Source organism: Pseudophryne corroboree, chromosome 1, assembly GCF_028390025.1.
Source record: "Pseudophryne corroboree isolate aPseCor3 chromosome 1, aPseCor3.hap2, whole genome shotgun sequence".
Lineage (NCBI taxonomy): Eukaryota > Metazoa > Chordata > Amphibia > Anura > Myobatrachidae > Pseudophryne > Pseudophryne corroboree.
Genome location: NC_086444.1, coordinates 1,117,048,453 through 1,117,073,748, shown reverse-complemented (window position 1 = coordinate 1,117,073,748; position 25,296 = coordinate 1,117,048,453). Strand labels below are relative to the sequence as shown.

Genomic DNA, 25,296 nt, shown 5'->3' with positions numbered 1-25,296 from the left:
CTTGTACAAATATGGTCTTCATGGAAGAGTCATCAGAAGATAACCTCTTCTACGTCCTCACCACAAAAATCAGTGTTTGAAGTTTGCAAATGAACATATAGACAAGCCTGATGCATTTTGGAATAAAGTTCCATGGACCGATGAGGTTAAAATAGAACTTTTTGGCCGGAATGAGCAAAGGTACGTTTGAAGAAGGAAGGGCACAGACTTTAATGAAAAGAACCTCTGTCCAACTGTTAAGCATGGGGGTGGATCAATCATGCTTTGGGGTTGTATTGCAGCCAGTGGCACAGGGAACATTTCACGAGTAGAAGGAAAAATGGATTCAATAAGATTCCAGCAAATTTTGGACGCTAACTTGATGCCATCTGTGAAAAAGCTGAAGTTAAAGAGAGGCTGGCTTCTACAAATGGATAATGATCCTAAACACACCTCAAAATCCACGGTGGATTACATCAAGAGGCGTAAACTGAAGGTTTTGCCATGGCATTCACAATCTCCTGACCTCAACATAATTGAAAATCTATGGATAGGCCTTAAAAGAGCAGTGCGTCACAGACAGCCCAGTAATCTCAAAGAACTGGAAGACTTTTGTAAGGAAGAATGGGCGAAGATACCTCAAACAAGAATTGAAAGACTCTTGGCTGGCTACAAAAAGCGTTTACAAGCTGTGATACTTGCCAAAGGGGGCAGTACAAGGTATTAACTCTGCAGGGTGCCCAAACTTTTGCAGACACCATTTTTTGTTTTCTGTTCTTTTGAAAGTGTAAATGATGGAAAATAGGATTTTGGTACTTACCAGGTAAATCCTTTTCTTTGAATCCATAGGGGGCACTGGAGTACTCTTGGGATATGGACAGCTTCCGCAGGAACAGGGCACTGAATATTTAAATTTAGAACTCTCCTCCCCTCCATATCCCAGAGTACCTCAGTGTTTTTTACTGAGCTGAACAGGAGCTATAGAGAGGTTGACAATGGAGAATTACATATAACATAACGGACAACAATAAAGTTATTTATTTATTATTATTATTTATTAACAGTTTCTTATATAGCGCAGCATATTCCGTTGCGCTTTACAATTAGAACAACAGTAATAGAACAAAACTGGGTAAAAACAGACAGACATAGAGGTAGGAAGGCCCTGCTCGCAAGCTTACAATCTATAGGGAAATAGGCATAGATACACAAGGATAGATGCTACCTATTGCATAATGGTCCACCAGATTGCTAGGTTCTTAATGGGTTGTATGATGATACCCCACAAAGTTATCCAAGTGTCAGGAGGATGTGAGACTAAAGAAAGACAAGATATGTGAGGTTATGAATACTCTACAGAGGATGTAATTAGATAGGGAAGCACTGAAGGTTATGTGGGTGGGTCTGGAATTTGATAGGCTTGTCTGAAGAGGTGAGTTTTCAGGGAACATTTAAAGGTTTGGAGACTAGAGGCGAGTCTTACTGTGCGTGGGAGGGCATTCCACAGAGTGGGTGAAGCCCGGATAAAGTCCTGTAATTTTGAGTGTGAACAAGTAATGCGTGTGGATGAGAGACGTAGATCTTGTGCAGAGCGGAGAGGTCGGGTAGGGAGATATTTTGAGATGAGTGAAGAGATGTATGTTGGTGCAGTTTGGTTAATAGCCTTGTATGTGAGTAAAAGTATTTTATATTTAATACGGTAGAATACCGGTAACCAATGGAGGGACTGACAGAGCGGATCTGCAGACGATGAACGTCTGGCAAGGAAGATTAGCCTCGCAGCTGCATTCAAAATGGATTGTAGTGGTGAGAGCCTATGTTTGGGAAGACCGGTCAGGAGACTATTACAATAATCAATGCGGGAGATAATGAGAGCATGGATTAGAGTTTTTGCTGTGTCTTGTGTAAGATAAGGGCGTATTTTGGATATATTTCTTAGATGTATGTAACATGATCTTGAGACAGATTGAATGTGGGTAACAAAGGACAGTTCAGAGTCAAGAATGGCACCTAGGCAGCGAGCTTGTGGGGTAGGGGTGATTGCAGAGTTCTCAACAGTGATAGAGATATCAGGTTGGAAACTACTATTGGCCGGTGGAAATATAATTAATTCTGTTTTGGAAATATTAAGTTTGAGGTGGCGAGATGTCATCCAAGATGAAATGGCAGAAAGGCATTCAGTGACACGGCCCAATACAGATGGTGACAAATCAGGGGAGGATAGGTAGATTTGAGTATCATCCGCATACAGATGGTACTGAAATCCGAAAGAGTTGATTAGTTTGCCAAGAGATGTGGTATAGATAGAGAAAAGCAGAGGACCTAGGACTGAGCCTTGCGGTACTCCAACTGAGAGAGGTAGCGAAGTAGAGGTGGAATCAGAGAAACGAACACTGAAGGAGCGATTAGATAGGTAGGATGAGAACCAAGAAAGGGCTGTGTCCTGAATACCTAGGGATTGTAGTGTTTGTATGAGAAGAGAGTGGTCAACAGTGTCAAAAGCAGCAGAGAGATCAAGGAGAATAAGGAGAGAGAAATGTCCTTTAGATTTAGCAGTGACCAAATCATTCACAACCTTAGTCAGTGCTGTCTCTGTGGAGTGTTGGGCACGAAATCCTGACTGAAGTGGGTCCAGTAGGCTGTGTGAGTTAAGAAAGTGTGTGAGGCGAGTGTAGGCAAGTTGACACATAACGTTACTGACAACTAAACAGTTGGGACCATAACCGATAGAACTTGAAACTTTGAACCAGTCGGTGAGAATGTGTTACCATAAGATCCCCTGAACTTACCACAAACCAGGTAAAACTGCTCTGGGTGGGCGTCCAGTGCCCCCTATGGATTCAAAGAAAAGGATTTACCTGGTAAGTACCAAAATCCTATTTTCTTTTTCATCCACTAGGGGTCACTGGAGTACTCTTGGGACGTACCAAAGCTTCCCCCGTGGGTGGGAGAGCTGTTTGGCACCTGTAACACTAGGCGGCCAAAGCTAGATGCTGATGCCGCAAACGTATCAAACTTGTAAAAGCGCATAAACGTGATGACCATGTAGCCGCACGGCAAAGCTGCGTCGTAGAAGCCCCACGACCAGCTGCCCATGAAGTTCCCACAGAACGTGTGGAATGAGCTGTTACTGATGTAGGCGGCTGTAACCTAGCACGAAGGTAAGCCTGACGTATGGTCAGTTTAATCCATCTGGATAAGGTCTGCTTAGAAGCTGGCCAACCCATCTTACGAACTGTAGACGTTCGGGATACATAAACGCGTAGTGCGCGTACCACATGTAAAGTTCCAGAATCTCCTGTTAACACAGGAACTACTATTGGTTGATTGATGTGAAAAGATGACACTACCTTTGGTAAGAAAGCGGGATTCGTCCGAAGTTCTGCTGTCATCATGAAACACCAAATACGGTGGCTTGCATGACAAGGCACCCAAATCTGAAACACGCCTTGCCGAAGCTAAGGCTAGGAGAAAAATTGTTTTCCAAGTGAGAAACTTAATATCCACTTGTTGTAAGGATTCAAAATATGAAGACTGTAAGAAATCTAAAACCAGATTCAAGTCCCATGACGCTGTAGGTGGAATGAATGGAGGCTGTACTCTGAAGACACCTTGCAGAAAGGTGTGTACAGACGGCAATAGAGCCAATCGTCTTTGAAAGTAAATTGACAAAGCAGATACCTGCACCTTTAGGGTAGATAAAGCAGTCCTCCTTCTAATCCCGTCTGTAGAAATAACAAAAGACGGGATAACTTGAAAGATGATGTCGGAAACTTCCGAGCTTCACACCAACCTATATAGGCACGCCAAATTCTGTAATAATGAGCTGCCGTAACTGGCTTCCTAGCACGTAACATGGTTGGTATAACTGATTCTGGAATGCCCTCTCTTCTTAAGAGGGCGGTCTCAACAACCACCCCATCAAACGCAGCCGCGGTAAATCGGGGTAAAGGAACAGACTGTTGCCTTATAGGTAATTGTCTGCACTTCGTCTAATATTAGGGCAATGGATATTGTCTGAATCAAAATATAATTCATTATAAATAGGCGATGTTACCATAGTGGACAGTATACTGGATATATATAGTAAGGAATAGATATGAAATAAGTTTGAATGTATGAGGTAATGTTTAGCTGATTTAAGAGATTAGGTTTGTGTATGTGTTTATATAGATATACTGTATATTTGTGTTTTACAGCAAGATGGTAAAAAATAGTGTAGGGAACAGGTTTATTCTGCTCTAGTCATAAATAAGGCCAGAGAGGTTACAGTAAGATCAAGAGTCATTGTAGAGAAAAGGTATTAGGCCATAAATGATAATAGGTATGTGACAGAGCTCTGTTGGTCATTGGAATTCACAGGTGTGCTTACAGTAGATCAGAATCTACTGGTTTGTCTATTGTCCAGTGAAGGTTAAAAGCTAGGGAGTATAAATTAACTACTATGAAAAGAGATCACATCCATTGATAAAACATTGTGTAACCGACCCCAGGAAAACTTGTCAATACAACAGAACTTTGGATGAAAAGACATTCCAGATTTTACAATACTATACTTGCTTAAGGCAGTGTGGACACCACACTTTTATGACACCATGCCTCCGTGAACAGGACACGACAGCCCAGTTCAATGTTTGTTTTATTACACCTTGGAATCTGACAAACCTATAATTACCTATTCCATTGGAAACTATGAGAATATGATAGTTTGAATTGGTAAAATATGAGATAAAAGGACCAGACTTGTAGTTAGGAGTTAGAAGGAAGAGGGAGAGGGAGAAGAAGAAGGAGAAGGAAGGAAGTCAGTCAGGAGGAGAAGTCATGGAGAACATGCAGAAGGAATGATTCTTGGGATGGCAATCTTTAACTTGCAAGTATACATTTTATGTTAGCAATTGAAACTGTTTGTGAAACTTATGTCATGTTGTTTTATGTTATGTAACGAAGGAAGCATATATAATTATAATTAGTATATATATCACTACTGTGTATATCTTATTCTGTACGATTTGATCTGCCTGTAAATAAAGAATCATATAAAAAGAGCGGTAATATTCAAGCTTGAACTCTCTTTAAGGAATCTTAACTTAATAACTTCATAAGTCATATGTATAAGGACTGCATATATGTATCAGCCAATTAGTTTGTAAGCCTGACATAATATATTTGCAGATATATATGATAAATGCATATTAATTGAAATATATCCATATATTAAATACCATATATGATATATTAAATATTAATATTCATAAATATGATTCCATAAATCAATATTGGCGACCACGAATTGGACTTGTTATTACTGAATCTGATTATCTGATCTATAATATTTATGAGGAGTAGCAGATGCTATAAGCTGGCTACCAAATCTGCAGAATCACGGTGGGGATGTATCTATGAAAATTTATTACCATTGTGTAATGTCAATTTTGTATTCTGTATAACCTAGGATAAATGTGTTAGTGCAATATACGTTATTTTAACTAACATAATATCTATTAGGAAGCAGCACCAAAGGCTATAAGCCTGCTGGCAAAATACAAGATCACAGTGGAATAGGTTACAAATGAGAATAAAGAATTTAAAGGCCTAGAATAGAAAATGTGCACAGTGGAAAAGAGTATTTCCAAATAAATGTATAAATGTACCAGGTATTAGAGTTTAACCTTAAGACACCGGTCAATCTTAAGGAGAGGATACCTTCAGTACTAAAAACAAAGAATATATAAATTTAGCATTGAAATGTTAAAAATGCAAAAGTTTTCTGTAGCATTTAGAAAAATGCGCAGAACTGCGGCTCTAGAAGCCAAACAGAAATGTAAAGAAGAATCAGGTTCACGTCTTCGTAAGGCGTGCCTGACCATTAATGCAAAAATGCATTCGTTATTTAAGTCCCTTAAACAGAAAAATAAACAGAAAAAGTTTGGGGCAGAAGCGAAAAGCCTGACAGTTTGTAATCAAATTGTCAAGATCTCTGATGAAGAGATAACATCCAGCAAGCAAGCTGAGATAGAAACACCAAACAGGAATAGTGTTGAGGTATGTGAAACTCTGTACACAGAGTCTACAGGAGTCAGAAATGACTTAATCAGTCAAGATCCTAAAATTAAGGAAAGTTACATGTTGCAGGACTGCATCAATGTGCAGCGCATGGAGTCTGCTATGGTCACACAGACCACCAGCAGAACAGCCTCTGTGGTAAAGGAAGAAAGTAGCAATGTGCCGGATGTGTCTATCATCAGACAGCACATTAATGTAAAGGAGGTAGCAGCAATAGGAGATGTCCCCTATACTGTGTCTAGTAAGGGGGAAGATCATTGTAACTCAGATTATGAGTATTCTGCTGAATACACTCTCAGAGTTCCCAATGTAAATGAAGAATTTGTTATGCCCTTAGGCAAAGGTGAATTGTCAGCAGATTTAAACACTGATAGCAGCAGTACAGTGCACACAGGGGTGGGGAAGTTCCCCATGGTGAAAACTCCCATGGCAACCAGAGTTGCAAACCTTGAAATGTATTCACCTGGAAACATGTTTAAAGGGAAAATCCATGAAATTAATTCAGGAATGCATGTTTACAAACAAAGTTCCCAAACTTATGTAACCCCCACAGAGCACTCAGAGACTTCTAGTGATGGTGCAAATGTTTGCATGCTCTCAGAGAGACCACATGCAGAGTGTCATTCTGCAAACCACACACCAATTAACAATGACAAAAAGGATCACCAGGATGAAAATGTTTTTATGCCCTGGTGCCATAACCATTTTATTACAGGTGTGGAAAGACAGAAAGCCCTGGGACCTGCAATACATATTTGGCAAAGTTTAACAAGTTTCTCTCCCCACAAAAGTAGGTTTTTTCAGAAGCTCCAAGATTCTTCCAAACTAAGGAGCCACACCAAGCAGCAAACGCTATGGTTAAAGACAGTCTGGGACCAGGCTGCATCACAAGGGAGTATGGTCACAAGTGAATACGGTAGTATCATTCCTTTACTTGTTAGATCCAATGAAGCCATTGTTTGCTTTGATGTTCAAACAGCCACAGTTTCCAAATTAAACCTGCATCATATCTGCAGCGACAATTGTGCTGTCATTGACACACAATGTGACAGGAAAGATTGGCACAGGCCAGAAACAATTGTTTGTTTGTTATTCAATCGTTAAAAGACACATTTGTAAATTCTGTACCTGATAACATGCAGCAGATAGGACAGAATGCATAGCAAGCTATGTTAAATCACTGTATAAATATCTGTGATAGTCATTGTATGTATTTTTGTTTGATTCATAGTAATCCTGGCAACCTGTATACAGAATGGTGCAAGACTCCAAAAAGACTCCAATTTACAAGGGAAAAGGTCTTCATTAACCCTTTCATCGCTGCTATCCAGCAAAATCTACATAGCATCCCTAAAGACTGATATATGGACAAATCCTCAAGGATTTTTCCAGTTTCACAAGAAAGGGGAAGGTTTTCATTAACCCTTTCATCACAAGTAATCATTACTTGTCTTTCAAACTACATGTACACTCCCACAACAGTGTACAGCACATCTCATCACTGTGATTATACAGAACTGTCTCATCCCTTCATATACCTTAATCACATATATGTAAACATTTGTCTGAGATATATTTTATATCATTGCATATATACCTTGTAAATATTTTATGTTTTTTTTATATATTACACAATAGATACTACCTATGCTTCCTTCGTAAAAGCTTCAAAAGTAATTAAATATCTAATACAGGATGGTATACCACGTTATAACAAATTGGGCCGAGATTATTAAGTGGGATGAATAATTCTCTTAATAAAGACTGTCACAAGTCTAAGATAATTATTTGTAGCATAACAGGGTCACTGTATATGCACATGGCTGCATATAAAATAATATTGGATGGAATTAGATATATTTAAAGCCATTCCTAAATGATATTTAATATCTGTTTGAAGCAAAATTATATTCATTTATTGTATTGATAGGATGTTACTATATACACATCAAAAGCATTTTAAATAATTATTAGTCAAAATATAGGTAGGATAGAAAACGCCTTTATATGGGTTAAACTGGTATAAGTTTATGTAAGATTGAGATGTATAAATAGGTACAAGGTAGAATAAGGAGATTTAAGACTGCATGGTAATTTATTCAGTGAGGAAATACAGAACAGAGTAGGTGTACTACTCACAGCCATTTGTGGTACTATTGCCCGAAGACAATTAAGACCTACTATTAACAAGCAAGGAAAGAAAGAAAGAAAGAAAAAAAAAAAAAAAGACTGTTTCATATATGCCTGTTCTATTCAAAATCACAACCTGTTTGTGCAAAAGCAATATGGACACTGGTCACAACTGCGGCATTGGATAAACGCAAAGGAAACAGAACTGCTAAAGACTGTATAAAGACTATTACTATTACTGAGGGTCGTCACAAGTACTGAATGTTCAAGACACAGCACTCGACGTACACAGCCCTCTGCCTCAAACAGCGAAATGGCAAGCAAAGGAGCAGCTGCTACGAAGAATTCTACTTCTAGTAATGGTGCAAATGTTGCAAACGCAAGGCCATAATGCAAACGCAAGGCATCTCCAATTGCAAGCAAACCACGCAGATGACAGTCTTATCCCAGTAAATTGCTACATACAAGAACAGCAAAAATGTCCAAACGTACTGATCCAGATACAGAAAAAAGGTCTACAATTGGGCTATGGTATTCCAAATGTCTGTAGAAATTAGTTTTCCTCATGAATACTGAATAAAAACCTCAGTCTTGTCTGCTTTAGTTAAAAAGTAGAATAAGGTTAGGTAAGCTAAGAATTTTTATAGATTTTTAAAATCACAATGGTTATTATTATTACACTTATGGTATATATTAGGGTTACAACAAAAGTTATGTTTTGAAGAAATATTTTGAAATGTATTTGGAAGCAATTACGCTAGTTTAATGTGTGGCCAATCAAAATAATTTCTCATGGCCACAAGGGGGCGACTGTTGCCTTATAGGTAATTGTCTGCACTTCGTCTAATATTAGGGCAATGGATATTGTCTGAATCAAAATATAATTCATTATAAATAGGCGATGTTACCATAGTGGACAGTATACTGGATATATATAGTAAGGAATAGATATGAAATAAGTTTGAATGTATGAGGTAATGTTTAGCTGATTTAAGAGATTAGGTTTGTGTATGTGTTTATATAGATATACTGTATATTTGTGTTTTACAGCAAGATGGTAAAAAATAGTGTAGGGAACAGGTTTATTCTGCTCTAGTCATAAATAAGGCCAGAGAGGTTACAGTAAGATCAAGAGTCATTGTAGAGAAAAGGTATTAGGCCATAAATGATAATAGGTATGTGACAGAGCTCTGTTGGTCATTGGAATTCACAGGTGTGCTTACAGTAGATCAGAATCTACTGGTTTGTCTATTGTCCAGTGAAGGTTAAAAGCTAGGGAGTATAAATTAACTACTATGAAAAGAGATCACATCCATTGATAAAACATTGTGTAACCGACCCCAGGAAAACTTGTCAATACAACAGAACTTTGGATGAAAAGACATTCCAGATTTTACAATACTATACTTGCTTAAGGCAGTGTGGACACCACACTTTTATGACACCATGCCTCCGTGAACAGGACACGACAGCCCAGTTCAATGTTTGTTTTATTACACCTTGGAATCTGACAAACCTATAATTACCTATTCCATTGGAAACTATGAGAATATGATAGTTTGAATTGGTAAAATATGAGATAAAAGGACCAGACTTGTAGTTAGGAGTTAGAAGGAAGAGGGAGAGGGAGAAGAAGAAGGAGAAGGAAGGAAGTCAGTCAGGAGGAGAAGTCATGGAGAACATGCAGAAGGAATGATTCTTGGGATGGCAATCTTTAACTTGCAAGTATACATTTTATGTTAGCAATTGAAACTGTTTGTGAAACTTATGTCATGTTGTTTTATGTTATGTAACGAAGGAAGCATATATAATTATAATTAGTATATATATCACTACTGTGTATATCTTATTCTGTACGATTTGATCTGCCTGTAAATAAAGAATCATATAAAAAGAGCGGTAATATTCAAGCTTGAACTCTCTTTAAGGAATCTTAACTTAATAACTTCATAAGTCATATGTATAAGGACTGCATATATGTATCAGCCAATTAGTTTGTAAGCCTGACATAATATATTTGCAGATATATATGATAAATGCATATTAATTGAAATATATCCATATATTAAATACCATATATGATATATTAAATATTAATATTCATAAATATGATTCCATAAATCAATAAGACCCTGTTGTAACAGGTCCGGACGAAGTGGGAGCGGCCAAGGATCGTCTGCGAGTAGTCCGCGGAGATCCGAGAACCAAGCTCTCCGAGGCCAATGAGGCGCCACTAGTATGACTGTGGTGGACTCTCTTTTGATCCGTTTTAGCAACAGAGGGAGCAGCGGAAACGGTGGAAACAGATACACGAGGCTGTACGGCCACGCGATTGTGAGAGCATCAGCCGCCACTGCCTTTGGATCTCGCGTTCTGGACACATACTGGGGCGTTTGGTGATTGTGGCGAGATGCCATCAGGTCTACTTGAGGGTAACCCCACCTCTGGACCAACATGTGAAACACTTCTGGATTTAATGCCCATTCTCCTGGATGAAAATCCCGACGGCTGAGATAATCCGCTTCCCAGTTGTCCACTCCCGGAATGAACACTGCCGACAAGATCACTTGGTGATGCTCGGCCCAATTGAGGATTCGAGCTACTTCCCGCATTGCCATGCGGCTTCTCGTTCCTCCTTGTTTGTTGATGTACGCGACCGCCATCGCGTTGTTTGACTGCACCTAGACAGTCTGAGACCGAAGCATGTGTACTGCTTGTCGTAGCGCATTGTAAATTGCCCGGAGTTCCAGGACATTTATAGACCGCAATCTTTCGTGATCCGCCCAGAGACCCTGGAGCTGACAATTTTGAACTACAGCTCCCCAACCTCTGAGACTCGCGTCCGTCGTTAGAATTATCCAATTCCAGGCGCCGAACCGTTTCCCTGCGGTTAGATTGTGTACTTTGAGCCACCAGAGTAGAGATACCCTGGCCTGTGGCGACAACCTCACCCTGTGGTGAATCTGCAGATGCGAGCCCGACCACTGTGCGAGCACATCCAGTTGAAAAGGACGTGAGTGAAATCTTCTGAACTGAAGCGTTTCGAAAGCCGCCACCATTGTGCCTAAGAGGCGAATGCACAAATGTACTGAGACTGTGCGTGGCTTGAGCACTAATTGTACCAGATGACGAATAATCTGTACTTTCTGTTCTGGTAGGTAAATTCTTTGATTTACCGTATCGAGAATCGTACCTAGGAATTGAAGTCGTTGAGACGGAATTAGATGTGATTTATTGAAGTTGACAATCCAACATTGTACGTTAGCAAAGCATGTTGGAGGAGCATCTGTTGAGACGGAGCTTTGATGAGCATGAGCAGATCGTCCAAGTACGGAACTATTATCACTCCCAGGGATCTGAGATGAGCTATCATCACAGACATCATTTTGGTGAATACCCGAGGCGCTGACGAGAGGCCAAACGGTAGAGCCTGAAACTGGTAATGGTTCTGCCATATCGCAAACCGCAAGAACCTCTGATGAGGTGGCCAAATCGGAATGTGTAAGTACGCATCCTTGAGATCCAGCGCAATCATGAATTCCTGTGGCTCTAAACCTGCAATTACTGACCGCAGAGATTCCATCTTGAATCTGTAGTAAGTGACGTACTGATTGAGGCCCTTTAAGTTCAATATTGGCCAGACTGAGCCATCCGGCTTTGGTACCACAAACAGACTGGAATAATAACCCTGACCTTGTTGTTGTACAGGGACCGGAATCAAAACTGCTGAATCCAGCAGGGACTGAATGGCAATTTGCAGAACCGCCCTCTTGTCGTCCGAGAGAGGCAGTCCTGTCTTGAAAAACCGCAGTGGCGGGAGACAGTCGAACTCTATTTTGTAACCTTTTAACACTAAATTGCGGATCCACCCATCTGTGGACGTCTGGAACCACGCCAAATGGAACGTCTAAAGGCGTGCTCCCACAATTGGAGATCCGAGATGGGCTGGGAGCCCGTCATGCCACTGGCTTGTCGGTGACCTTAGCGTCCTCACGACTGGTGTTGGTTTGGTGGAAACCACGTCCTCGACCTCGTCTACCAGGCATGGCTGTTCCTCTACCACGGCCTCGAAAGGGCTGAGGTCTAAAGGATTTGAATGCCGGGCCAGAGTATTTCCGTCTAGGTACCGTTGGAGGCAATGGTAAGAAAACAGGCTTTCCTCCCGTGGCCTCAGAAATCCATTTGTCCAATTCAGGACCAAACAACTTCTCGCCACCGTAAGGTAACGCCTCTATACCTCTTGACCTCTGCCTCCGCTTGCCAAGAACGCAGCCAGAGTGCTCGTCGTACTGTAACTAGCGACGATGAAATGCGAGAAGTGAGCTGACAGACGTCAGTAGAAGCTGTACATAGATACTCAGCAGCTTCACAGATTTGATCAGCAAGAAGTATAAGGTGATCGTCATGTAGGGCAGACTTGAGTTCTGTTATCCATACAATTAGTGCCTTAGTAACCCAAATGCCAACCAACCCAGGACTAAGCAACACTCCTGCTGCTATATAAATGGACTTTAGCATAGCTTCTATTTTATGGTCTGAAGGGTTTTTAAGCGTAGTAGCCGTTGGTACTGGTATGGTTAATTTCTTTGTAAGTTTTGACACAGACGAATCCACCATTGGCGGATTCTCCCATGTACATGTCACAGACTCTGGAAACGGGTAACTAGACTTAAATCTGCGAGGTATAGAAAACCGTTTATCTGGATTCTTTCGTGTTTCTACTAACATCTTATTAAGAGATTCCGAAACTGGAAAACACCTTGGAGATCTCTTTCGTTTAGTAAAGACGACTTCATCATTTGTCAGAGGCTCCTCAGTTTCCGTAAACTTCAGAGACTGACGCACCGCTCTGATGAGATTATCAATGCCTGGGCTGTCAAAATCTCCGCTATCTGACTGCTGGTCTACTTCGCCCTCCTCACCCTCATCTTGTGCAGTGAGGTCTGGCATAGAATCGTCAGAATGCAACATAGCAGAAACTGGTAAATCATAAGACAATTGAAATTTATCCCTCCTACCCAAAATGGACTTGGACTTATGGCAAGACTGAGACCCCTCCGGTAGTTTTAGCGGTCTCACCCTAGACTCAGATCTTGCTGCTTCCCGCTCTTGTCGAGCGGCGGCCAATTCTGATTGCAATCCAGCCATGACATCTGTTAGCATAGCCCATGGAGGGTCCGGTACTGAAATCGGCTTTGAAACCGGAGCAGAAATTGTATTCGTAGCGGAATCCACAAAACATACTGTACATGTGGTAGATCCATCCGGTAACACACTCTTACAGACATTGCAGTGAAACTGCTTTTTAGTTTTTGCTGGTGCCTTACTCATTATGCAGACAGACAATACAATACAATACACAAAGACAGACAACTTGCACGACTCAGTAAAATAGTACTAAGGTGTGTCTATATATATATATCTGGCCAAGTGCAGTGCACGTGGCCAGTACTATATGAAATCTAATCCAAAATTCCCACTAACACCCCTGCGCCTCCGGTGGAGTAGAGATGTAGGACAGGAACGTTCTGGAATCACAACAGGAAGAACAGGAAGCATGGTTAAAATGACCCCCATGCCATGCTTACAGTTATAATCACAGTACAGGTTATAATTTTGTGCAAAACATATATAACCTGGGAATAATCTGTTTAATAACAAATTCTGTTAAGAAAGGCTTAATAGCCTATGCTGTCTTATAACCCATGCAGCGTTTCATACTGCTGCTGCTATGGATACACTTCTCCCCTTCCCCCCCGTGCAGCTGCTGAGAGACTTTCCCCCCCCCCCCTGTGCTCCGTGTACCGCTGTCTATTCCAGCGGGAAACGGGTACACAGAGCCGGGGAACTTACAAGTATCTGGGGAGCGAGGTAGAGGGAGCCGGGGAGCGGGTAGCAGGAGCCGGAGCGGGTAGCGTGAGCCGGGGAGCGCGCTCCATAGAGCCGTGAAGCAGCGACTATGGTTTGAAGAAAATGTGGCCGGCACAGCTCTGAGCGGTGGGACTGAGCGGGTTCGGCATCCGCTCACAAGATCAATCAGCGGCGGCGGGCGGCTCACATAGCGGTGGGCGGCGCTTTACAGTACAGTGTCCCCACACAGCGGGGCGGCAGCGTGAGCTGACCGCCCCGTCCCCCAACATACCTGGACACCTGTGGAGAGGGGCTATGGCGGGGCTTCTCTGCAAGCTCTGTCCAGCCTTTTCTGCAGGTAGTCTGCACTTGGCTGTGAGGGTGCTCTGTAGTGAGGACCGACACGCCACAGCTGCTTGTAGCAGCTTCCACTATCCCGGACCCACGCCTTTTGAAAGGGGGAAAGGGATGGGGATAAAGTTGTTAAAAATAAAAATATAAATAAATTCAAAATAAGTGTGGGAGCTCCACACAAGCCTTGTTAGTGCGGTGAGCACAGAAAAAACACTGAGGTACTCTGGGATATAGAGGGGAGGAGAGTTCTAAATTTAAATATTCAGTGCTCTGTTCCTGCGGAAGCCGTCCATATCCCAAGAGTACTCCAGTGACCCCTAGTGGATAAAAAAAAGAAATAAAATCAAACTTTTTTTGACATGTTATAAGAATGTCTAATCTGTAATTTGATGCCTTTTGGAGATTTTTCCATCTTTCCTTGGCTTCTTTTTGCACATTAAAATTAATTTTTGCCTGGGGTGCCCAGACTTTCGATCCCCACTTGTATACAGGATCTTTATATTTACCTTTAAATGTGTCTGAAATAAATGTACTTCTGTACAGGTATGGCTAATTATGTGTATTGATGAGATAGCGGCTAGGCGAATGGCCCATGTACTGGTAGAGCATGCTCAGGGTGTGGGGTTTTTATGTTCTCCCCGTGTTAATAATAATAATTTTATTTATATAGCGCTCTTTCTCCAATAGGACTCAAGGCGCTTAACAGATACATAGCATAATATAGTACAGAAAATAATTAAGTACAGAACAGCTTTTCATAAAATGCAGAAGCATGGAGATACCAAAGGGACATTTATGGGAATGCTGGAGTAAAAAGGAAAGTCTTGAGTCTAATTTTGAAGGATTCTATAGTTGGGGCCTCTCGCACTGTGCGGGGAAGGGAGTTCCATAGAGTCGGAGCTTGTGTGCATTATGCCTGGGTACTATGGTTTCATCTCGTAGCCCAAAGACACGCTGGTAGGTTATTTGGCTTTCACTAACACAAATGGATGATGATTGATTTACTTGATTATCATATTTCAAGGTATGTGCAAATTATTATCCCTTCTTTATTGTAAAGATAACCATAAATTTGTCTGTGTACTGATCATTTATTAATTTTCACAAACAGGCTTTAGCGGAACGCTTGGTATCATCTGGCTCCTCCTGATTCCGCTAGTTTTTGTTTGTGGGCTTGTGTTTGTTGCTTGCAAAGTCATGAAAGATAAAAACACAGTTCCGATGACACTTTGTAAGTATGAAATGCATGTTGTTCTGAATAATGACGTTTCTTTGCACTGATTCTGCCAAGTATATTGATATTTGCCTGATTTGTATGAGCAACTTGGTGTGTGCCTGCAATGTTATTCAGCAGTTTTATACCCACACATTTTAATTTATGTAAAACAAGTGCTCGAAATATCAGCACTATTACACACACCCATCATTGGTTCATGGAGAAACAGTTTCAAATAGGGATAATTGATTCCTAAAGAAAAAGAAAAAACAATGGTGCGCTTGAATACAAACCAAATGTATTTGTTTGTATATTAATATATAAATCTCAGTAGTGTGTCTGCTTTCACTCACCACCGAAATAAACAACAGAGAGTCTGCCTTGATTGATAATATATTTTACTGAAAAGATAAATAAACACACATACATAAATAACTAAACAGCTAAAATTCTGTATATTCCACACACTACAATAGGGGCAGATAGGATCCACTGATATTGCAAGAACTAGGCAGCAGTAGTATAATTATATTGATGGCAACAATATATAAGTGACACTAAACAGACTTGTCCAAATCTGTTACATCCAATTATGTCACACTGAATAAAATACTGTAACAGCTGCCAATATGTGTCACATGCAAGTTTCTCACAACCACCTGCTACTGGCGTCCCAGTGCAGAGGATAGATTGTGTGTTCTTACCCGACCTGCGGGAATGTCCGGTGTTTAAATGCACGCACCTGGAGAGATGGAAATTCTGTATAGTTTCAAAACTGTGCTGCTCACCGCCGGTGCACAGTATGTAGATTGCAATCTGAACGGACAGGTAAATCTGTGTGATGCCAGTACACTTTTTGCGGTATGAGCGCTGAGGTGTTACACTCACAGGTCCTGGCAAGCGGACAGCAGGAGCTCCGGTCAGCGTCTCGGATATGACTCCCGCCTGTAGTATGGCCGCTGGAGTTAGCACACTCTCAGGTCCTTGGCAGGTGAACAGCGGACTTTCTAATCAGCGTCTTGAGGAAGTCCCGAGTCCCGGGACGAAACGCGTTGACGTCATCTCCCTGTCTGTTCGACCACACACCGACAGAAGGATCCACACGCATAAAGCCGCTGACCGGAGTTCCCGATTGTCAGCCTGCCAGCACCTGAGATTGCATCTCTTTCAGCGGTCTGAGTACAAGCGACAGCCCTAACTCAGACGCTGATTAGAAAGTCCGCTGTTCACCTGCCAAGGACCTGAGAGTGTGCTAACTCCAGCGGCCATACTACAGGCGGTAGTCATATCCGAGACGCTGACCGGAGCTCCTGCTGTCCGCTTGCCAGGACCTGTGAGTGTAACACCTCAGCGCTCATACCGCAAAAAGTGTACTGGCATCACACAGATTTACCTGTCCGTTCAGATTGCAATCTACATACTGTGCACCGGCGGTGAGCAGCACAGTTTTGAAACTATACAGAATTTCCATCTCTCCAGGTGCGTGCATTTAAACACCGGACATTCCCGCAGGTCGGGTAAGAACACACAATCTATCCTCTGCACTGGGACGCCAGTAGCAGGTGGTTGTGAGAAACTTGCATGTGACACATATTGGCAGCTGTTACAGTATTTTATTCAGTGTGACATAATTGGATGTAACAGATTTGGACAAGTCTGTTTAGTGTCACTTATATATTGTTGCCATCAATATAATTATACTACTGCTGCCTAGTTCTTGCAATATCAGTGGATCCTATCTGCCCCTATTGTAGTGTGTGGAATATACAGAATTTTAGCTGTTTAGTTATTTATGTATGTGTGTTTATTTATCTTTTCAGTAAAATATATTATCAATCAAGGCAGACTCTCTGTTGTTTATTTCGGTGGTGAGTGAAAGCAGACACACTACTGAGATTTATATATTAATATACAAACAAATACATTTGGTTTGTATTCAAGCGCACCATTGTTTTTTCTTTTTCTTTAATACAATTGCTATAGGATTTAGCTAATCCTTTTAATGTGTGCAGCTGAATCAAACAATTAAACTAATTAATTGCGCCGGGATCTGAGGTGTGAATAACACCTCTCTTGTGTTTATAATTGATTCCTAAGCAGAACAGATAAGGTAATTTATGCACTATAATGTCCGCGGACCCACAGTACATAACAGCCAAAATACTGTTTGACCTAGCTTCCTTTATTTCTTATATTAATTATAATGCCTCTGGTGGTTTTTATCACTCTTCATGACAGCATGATGAAGGCCAGCCGCCCACCCGGCCACATGATCGGACATATATCACAAGTATTCAAATTCTGTTTCTATTTTTACGTATTTCGGGAGATATATTGGGGTGTAGGGAGTAGGAGTTGGATCTGCCCACATGGCCACACCCACAGAGCCCTGATCACAGCTCCTCCTCTTCTCACAATGGACCATTAAAGACCATTTAAATCTCCTGCGTTCTATAAGCTGTGCTTTTCTCTGATTCACTATCATCTTTGTTTGTTGTAAATTCCCCTATAGGGAAACCAGTACGTTATATGTCTTATAAATGTGATCTTAATGCAGATAACAAGGAACGATCAAGGATCACAAGATCTACAGGAAAAGAATATGTAATATCACTCACACCGCCTGGAGGAAACTCATACAGGTTGAGTATCCCTTATCCAAAATGCTAGGGACCAGAGGTATTTTGGATATTGGATTTTTCCGTATTTTGGAATAATTGCATACCATAATGAGATATCATGGTGATGGGACCCAAGTCTAAGCACAGAATGCATTTATGTTTCATATACACCTTATACACACAGCCTGAAGGTAATTTTAGCCAATATTTTTCATAACTTTGTACATTAAACAAAGTGTGTGTACATTCACACAATTCATTTATGTTTCATATAGACCTTATACACACAGCCTGAAGGTCATTTAATACAATATTTTTAATAACTTTGTATATTAAACAAAGTTTGTGTACATTGAGTCATCAAAAAACAAAGGTTTCCCTATCTCACTCTCACTCAAAAAAGTCCGTATTTCGGAATATTTGGATATGGGATACTCAACCTGTATTATCTGTGGTAAGTGCAGCCAGCAATTTCATCAGTGTCTGAGCCGTGATGACATTATATGACCTGTACTGCAGTTCCACAGTTACCGACTTGGGGGGGTCATTCAGACCTGAATGCAACCGCACGTCTATATCCAGCATCTGCATTCGGGTGGTTTGCGCATGCGCACTGTGTGGCTGCTTCCAGGAAGGCAGCCCGTCAGACATGCTGAGCGGCCTTCCCTCTGCTGGGCGTCTCCCAGCATGTGAGGAGATGGACGCAGATCTGGCTGCGCATGCAACGATCTGCGTCCATCTCTGAATCGGGTCCAAGGAGCTGCCGGAAGTGTCTCCCTCAGTTTCGGGGGTATAATGCAGCGTATCCCAGGAGAACACCCTGTAACCATCTGCACCGGCTGTCAATTTCTAAAGAACGGGATTTTGAAATGTGAAACACCCTGTAATAAAATGTAACCAGCAGGCCCAAATTACAGCTAAGAATCATTTCTTTCTCCAGAACGTGACATATTATTATTACTTTTTTATTCATACTTTCATAGGAAAAAAAATCCACACTGTACAGTTTCTCCCTGTGATTGCTGAACATGCAGCGCACGAGTGATTCCCTCTATACTACATCGCATAGAACGCAGAAGCTGCTCTTGTCATACGGATATCTATATACACTAAAGGCAATCTCATACCATAAGGAGACACAACAAAATGATCCCCTTTATATGACAATTCTCTTACTGTGCTTCCTTGGCTGCTTATAGTACCACATAAACCTAAGACTGCCATTGTACAAGGAGAAATATGTCCTAAAGTAAAATGTATTTACATTCCCTCGTTCTTATACAGCATAGGTCTGCAAACTCGGTCCTCAGGACCCCACACAGTGCATGTTTTGCAGGTCTCCTCACAGAATCACAAGTGAGATAATTAGCTCCACCTGCGGACCTTTTAAAATGTGTCTGTGAGTAATTAATACACCTGTGCACCTGCTGGGTTACCTGCAAAGCATGCACTGTGTGGGGTAATGAGGACCGAGTTTGCAGACCTATGTTATACAGGAATCAGTAAGCAGTAGTACATGCATCCAATCTGCCGGTAGCTTGGTGATGTCACAGGGAAGATACGGATAGTTTAGTTCTGCTGACAGATGCAGGTTTGTGATGAACCATGTCAGCTACAGCTTACTGACACAATCACTGCATTTGGTGGTGTTATTTTGAAACGATACAAAGCCGGAAAGCTGGTACAGAGATTTACAGGAGCTCAGAAGGAAGGCATTTCTGGGGTCAAAGTGATAAAACAATAGAAAAATATGCATATGTAAAGTGCCTAGTAATATCCTTGTTACAGGGTGGCCGCACACCTTGAATGAATCACACCGAATACAAATCTGAAATATAAAAAAACCACAGGGGCACCTCCTAGTGCAGAAATACAGTATATCAGGCAGTTTTCTAGCTAAAGGTTACGGAGATCCGATGGGAGATAAGGAAATCCAGCATCTTTCCGAGAGTAATTCACCTTGTGATGTTATCTCTACCACAGTGGATTGGTTGTGATAATCTCTTAAGAACTTAATGGATAAAGTATATCAGTTACATATGTTACTGCTATGTATCTTGTTATTATATGAACAAGTAAAAAAACAATGTGCTTTGTGTCCTTTATTTTATTATGCTCTGTAGCGGGCACTGACACATAATCCTACACCTATTTATACACTAATCCACTAGGCTTCAGTTACCCATCGGGGGCTGTGCCTCTGGTTACTGCAGCTGTATCCTTGTTAGTAGGCTGCTCTAACTGATGACTGCATACAAGGTACAAGGGAGTGGATATTTCTGTCAATACATCAGCCTCTCCAAGGGGTATATTTACTAAAGAGCGGGGTTTTAGAAGTGGAGGTGTTGCCCATACAACCAATCAGGATGTATTTATGTGACTGGCACCTGGCTCCCGCACCCTCACTATCCTGACGGTTGCATGCACTCGCTCAACCCCCCACTGGGCACCTAAATGCCGGGATCCCGCCTTCAGTATTGTGACCAACACATACCCAACCAATCAAATTCTATCTATTATCTTACAGAAGGTGCTAGACAAATGATAAGTGGAATCTTATTGGTTGCTGTGGGCAACATCTCCACTCTATAAACCCTCACCTCATAGGCGTGCGCAGCACATTTTATTAGGGGGTGCACCGTCGGAATGGTGTGCATAGCACCGCCTTTTGGGTATGTCTAGCACCATCTATTGACGGTCAACACAATATAAATATCCACCCTTGTACCAATCCTAATAATGCAGATACATTGTCAGATGTTGTGGTGTGCACCAAACAAACACCCCTGAAGGCACTCACTGCAATTACACTGCTCCTCCTCAGCCTGGTCTGGCTCCCCCTCTCTTTCCGTGTGACGGGTGGGCGTGCGAGCAGCATGACGTAATCACATCACGCTGTTTTTGTACATGGAGGTGGAGCCGGGAGTTTGAAAGCCGGTGGCAGTGGCACCCTTGATTGACCCAGGCGTCCAGTCAGTAATGCAGTCCTGACAGGGTGCAGCGCAGAGGGGACAGTGATCAGCCTGCTCGGCGATCGCTGCATCAGGCATGTGAGATCGGGGTACCAGACATTAGGGGCTGCCTGTGCGCACCAGGCACCCCCCCTGCGCACGCCTATGCCTCACCTCAGTAAATATAGCCCTATATATCTCTCTCTTTAGTGGCTCACAGCTGCCTCTTAGCTGATCAGTTCCTCAGACCGGCTTCTTCTCATCAGTAATACCGGCCATACACTGTCAGATGAAACTCACCATTTACAGAGCTCAGTAGGAAGGCATTTCTGGGTTCACAGTAATAAAACCAAAACACATTTCTCGGGTCAGCACCAGTTTATTACAGATATCACTTAAACATGGAATGATCTTTTATCTGTCCACATTAGAACAGCTGACACTCGCCACGCAGGCGGAGCAGCAATTTCACTTAGACACAAACCATTTCTATTAGAGACTGATGTATGTCCTCACTGACAGCTGCATCGGTTTATACTCGTGTAGTGTAAAATGGATTGTTAGAATTAGAGGACAAACTCTGAAATGTAAAACGGAACAAGAAGAGCGATGGTTTCTCAAAGCTGAAAGATCTGGAAATGAAGAGGTGAAAGCATATTGCAATAGTAAATCCACTCTACAGAGGTAATGAGAGTCTGCTGTTCAATGTAATCATGCGCAATCTATTTAAATATATCTCTGAAAGAAAAGCATATAAATAGGCTGTAAATGTCCTATGTCTCTGTAGTCGGCACCAGGCCCTGTTTTACATTTTGTAATCTCCTAGACCAGTGTCTAAGTCACGCCAACCAAGCCAATCCATCCCGGGCCGTAGCTTTAAATGGACCCAACCCCCACTGCACCTATCCCCATAATGTAAATAAGTGGAAAAATCTTGTCCCTAATTGAGCCCATGGTTACAAACCTATAACATGGAAATAACTAATTATTAGTAAACAAGACAATAATGTTCAAAATGACTGGCGTGCCACCCACGGCCAGGTCCAGTGTAGTCTGGCCACATACCCAGGCCATTTCTTACACAACAACAATGCTTTGTACCTCACCGTTATATGGTAACAGGTTTGTATGAGATTTTGCTATTTATCGATTTTTAGAATTTTTAGAATTTTGCATCAATTCTGTGCAATATATCAGTATTATCCTCATTGCTAATGGGCATCATAAATTCCTGGGGTGTCTTGAATACATTGATCCTAATAAATGATCATGTACTCCAGTATAGCTCCTCTTTTAGAAACCTATTTACACAACTTAAATGAAGTGTTTGTTCTCAAGGTACAGTATGTATATCCGTCAGTTCTGCCCAAAGGTCATCACTAGCATCGGAAATCTACTTTGCATCGTGACATCATCAGCATATTCAAAATAACGCTACAATCACATAATGATATAGTATAAATATTGTCATTAAAAAGTGGCATTGTAGTAATAATGGGTTCTCTTGCACATCACCTTGGATGTAAAGATCCATAAGTGAATTTCTACAGATGAAACAGCTTACTAATATATATGCGGGGAATTCAAATGTTTGAAAAGTCGGTTGGGTGTATTTTTCCCCTGTCTATAAGAAAGGAAAAAACAGACACCCAACTGACTTTTCAAATATTTGAATTCCCCCCATAGAGTAGTAAAAGTGATATTCTAGATTGAAATATTGAAATCATGTCTTTTTAATCGTTGCGGTAAACAATGACTCGACAGGATATTGCTACCAGCTCACACAACCGATCTGTACGTAGCAATTTGTCCGGGCAGGGACACCCTCCTTCATTAACAGCAATGAGTTTGTAAAGGTGTCATTTGGACAAACACATTGTGGCATTTGTGCAACTCGTTGCCAGACACCTATCCCTATTCTTGCTGTAAATCTGTTGATACATTGTTCACACGTTTCTTAAGCAGAATCATTTTAAATAACTATAGAATTCATCTACTCTTAAAAAATCCCAACATTGTTTTTTTTCTTTTTCCTACAATGTGCAAATTTGCATATACCGGACCCAGCAGTGTATCCCCAACAACCAATCAGCTATAGACGCTGCAGTCACATGACACAGCTTTGTTCGGAGGTGCTGTGATAGAGAGGGTGTTACACCTTAGGAGAGGTTGCCTGTATGTGGGAGTACTGCAGTACAGGTAGCAGAAGCCGGAAAGCGTCTTGAATGTAGGTTTTGCTGTTATTTCCCTGGAAAATAAATACAATATATTTAAAAAAAAAAACATTTTTTTTAAATACAACAAATGAAAAAGGAAATAAATAATAAAGCATTCAGGTTACAGCATAAGAGGAATAGACTCAGCAAGAGCAACAGTGAACAAAAACAGGATTAAATAAAACACAGTACAGACGTCTACGCCAGAACATAATCCAGTAACAGCATAATCATACACAATGAGGTGGCAGGAACACCCACAGGACACAAGAGATATGTCACACTGTGGGGTTTTTGTGAATCCAGATATGGATCCTTGACTGGTACGGATCCTGGAGTTGGAGTCTTGAAAGTAGCTGGCTTAATATAGTTCCTGCCGGTGGTTTTCACCAAGGAAGTTTTGGCTTCGCTGCGCCTCACGTGCAGGTCGCGGGCCCCCTGCCTGGGTCACGCAGTACTAGCTCTAGATAAACTTGGAATAACCGATAGGCAGGAGACTGGGAGATATGGATTACAGACAGAGATCTGGAAATTTGAGATATTGAACTGGAGTATGAGATTCTGGTGTCGGTCTAGAACTGTGGATTCAGGTATTGGAATGGAACTGATGAGCGAGTTATCAGACTGGAAGCAATTGAGCAATATTGGACTGGAACGGATGGCGTAATTATCGGACTGGAGCCGATGGAGAAATTATCGGACTGGGGCAGATGGAGTAATTATTGGACTGCAGCCGATGTATCGGACAGGAACCAATGGAGTAAATATCGGACTGGAATCGATGGAGTAATATCGGACTAATTTCACAAGAGGCACACAGCTAGACTGTGAACATCATTGCACTGGCAGCTTGAAACTTCATAGCTGGCCCAGTCATATACCTGCTGGGAAGCCAGGATTGGTAGCCTGAGAGCAGCTGAACAACTAAGTGCCAGGATTGGTTAGTGCCTGATCACATGAGAAGAAAGAAGATGCCAGCGCCCAGCACCCAGACCTGGTGGGAGCCGATTCATCAGCTTGTTGTACCCCAGACCCCTTCCCGCTGGACGCCCGCCACTCTGCCGAGCAGACAATGCTGCAGCATCTGGACAGGTAAGCACCGGGTTCCCCGCTGCGCACTCTGCTTGGCCGTGACAAGATTAAAATGAGTCAAGAGAGAGGTTCACATCCAAGGCATGTCTGGTAGACTGCCAAAGGGACCATTTCTTATCAAATTTGGAAGAGCAGATTCTTATGGTGTATATATAAACCTCTCATGGGATACAGTGGAATTAACTAGGCCAATCCAAGAGGCAAGAGCCATCTGCTCTTTAGCCATACATACTTTACCTAGTCTAAAAAGTACAGTAACATAGCTCCGTAGGTAGTGGTTCAATGTATCTGCAAGACTCAAACCAAAGAGGCATGTTTTCGAGGTAAACAAAAACATTCCAATACCAGAGACAACCACACAGACAAGGGCCCAGGACCAAAAATGAGCAATCAGTGGACAAGACCAGATGGCAGAAGTCAGCAATGGACGCTCCACATTTAGGACATAAAGTGGAGGACAAGCATTCAAGCTTCCCTGAAAGTACCAGCATCCAGTAGACTCTATGAAGTATATATAGCTGTAAACAGACAGACTGGACATCTGTCACTTCTGGCAAATACCAGAGGGGGCGATAGCCTGATCGACTGGTCAGCCCTAAAAGCCCGGTCGAGCAGCTCTGCCTCCCTGTGATCTACTCAGCCACCGAGGGCATGCCACGAGGCCAGGGACTCGTGATTCGTGGCACTCCCATGACTCCCGGCATGTCCCGTAATACACGGGGGTAGAGGGAGCGACATGCCCCTGTGAGATGCGGCCACGCCCCTTTTACGTGCAACAGCTATATTACCAGGACTCTTTTAGAGACCCAGTCTATCACTGTATC

General features: G+C 41.9%; 2 protein-coding genes across 11 annotated transcripts in view; one reads left to right on the top strand and one right to left on the bottom strand.

Moving 5' to 3' along the window:
• LOC134927742 (uncharacterized) overlaps positions 1-20,309 on the top strand; it is a 104,441-nt gene extending 84,132 nt beyond the window's left edge. For 2 of the 3 annotated variants that reach the window (XM_063922662.1, XM_063922645.1), the window contains exons 4-5: positions 15,488-15,607; positions 18,150-18,756. In XM_063922662.1, coding sequence (XP_063778732.1) covers positions 15,488-15,607; positions 18,150-18,262 — 233 coding nt within the window. In that variant the 3' untranslated portion in view covers positions 18,263-18,756. Of the gene's footprint in view, positions 1-15,487; positions 15,608-18,149; positions 18,757-19,196 lie in introns of those variants that run through there. The other variant, XM_063922653.1, reaches the window with a different exon arrangement.
• Positions 20,310-21,523: 1,214 nt separating this feature from the next.
• The window catches only part of FAM114A1 (family with sequence similarity 114 member A1), a 156,213-nt gene continuing 152,440 nt past the window's right edge, over positions 21,524-25,296 (bottom strand). For all 8 annotated transcript variants that reach the window (XM_063922606.1, XM_063922568.1, XM_063922550.1 and 5 more), the window contains exon 14: positions 21,524-23,412. In XM_063922606.1, the coding sequence (XP_063778676.1) occupies positions 23,317-23,412 (96 nt within the window). In that variant the 3' untranslated portion in view covers positions 21,524-23,316. The remainder of the gene's footprint in view (positions 23,413-25,296) is intronic.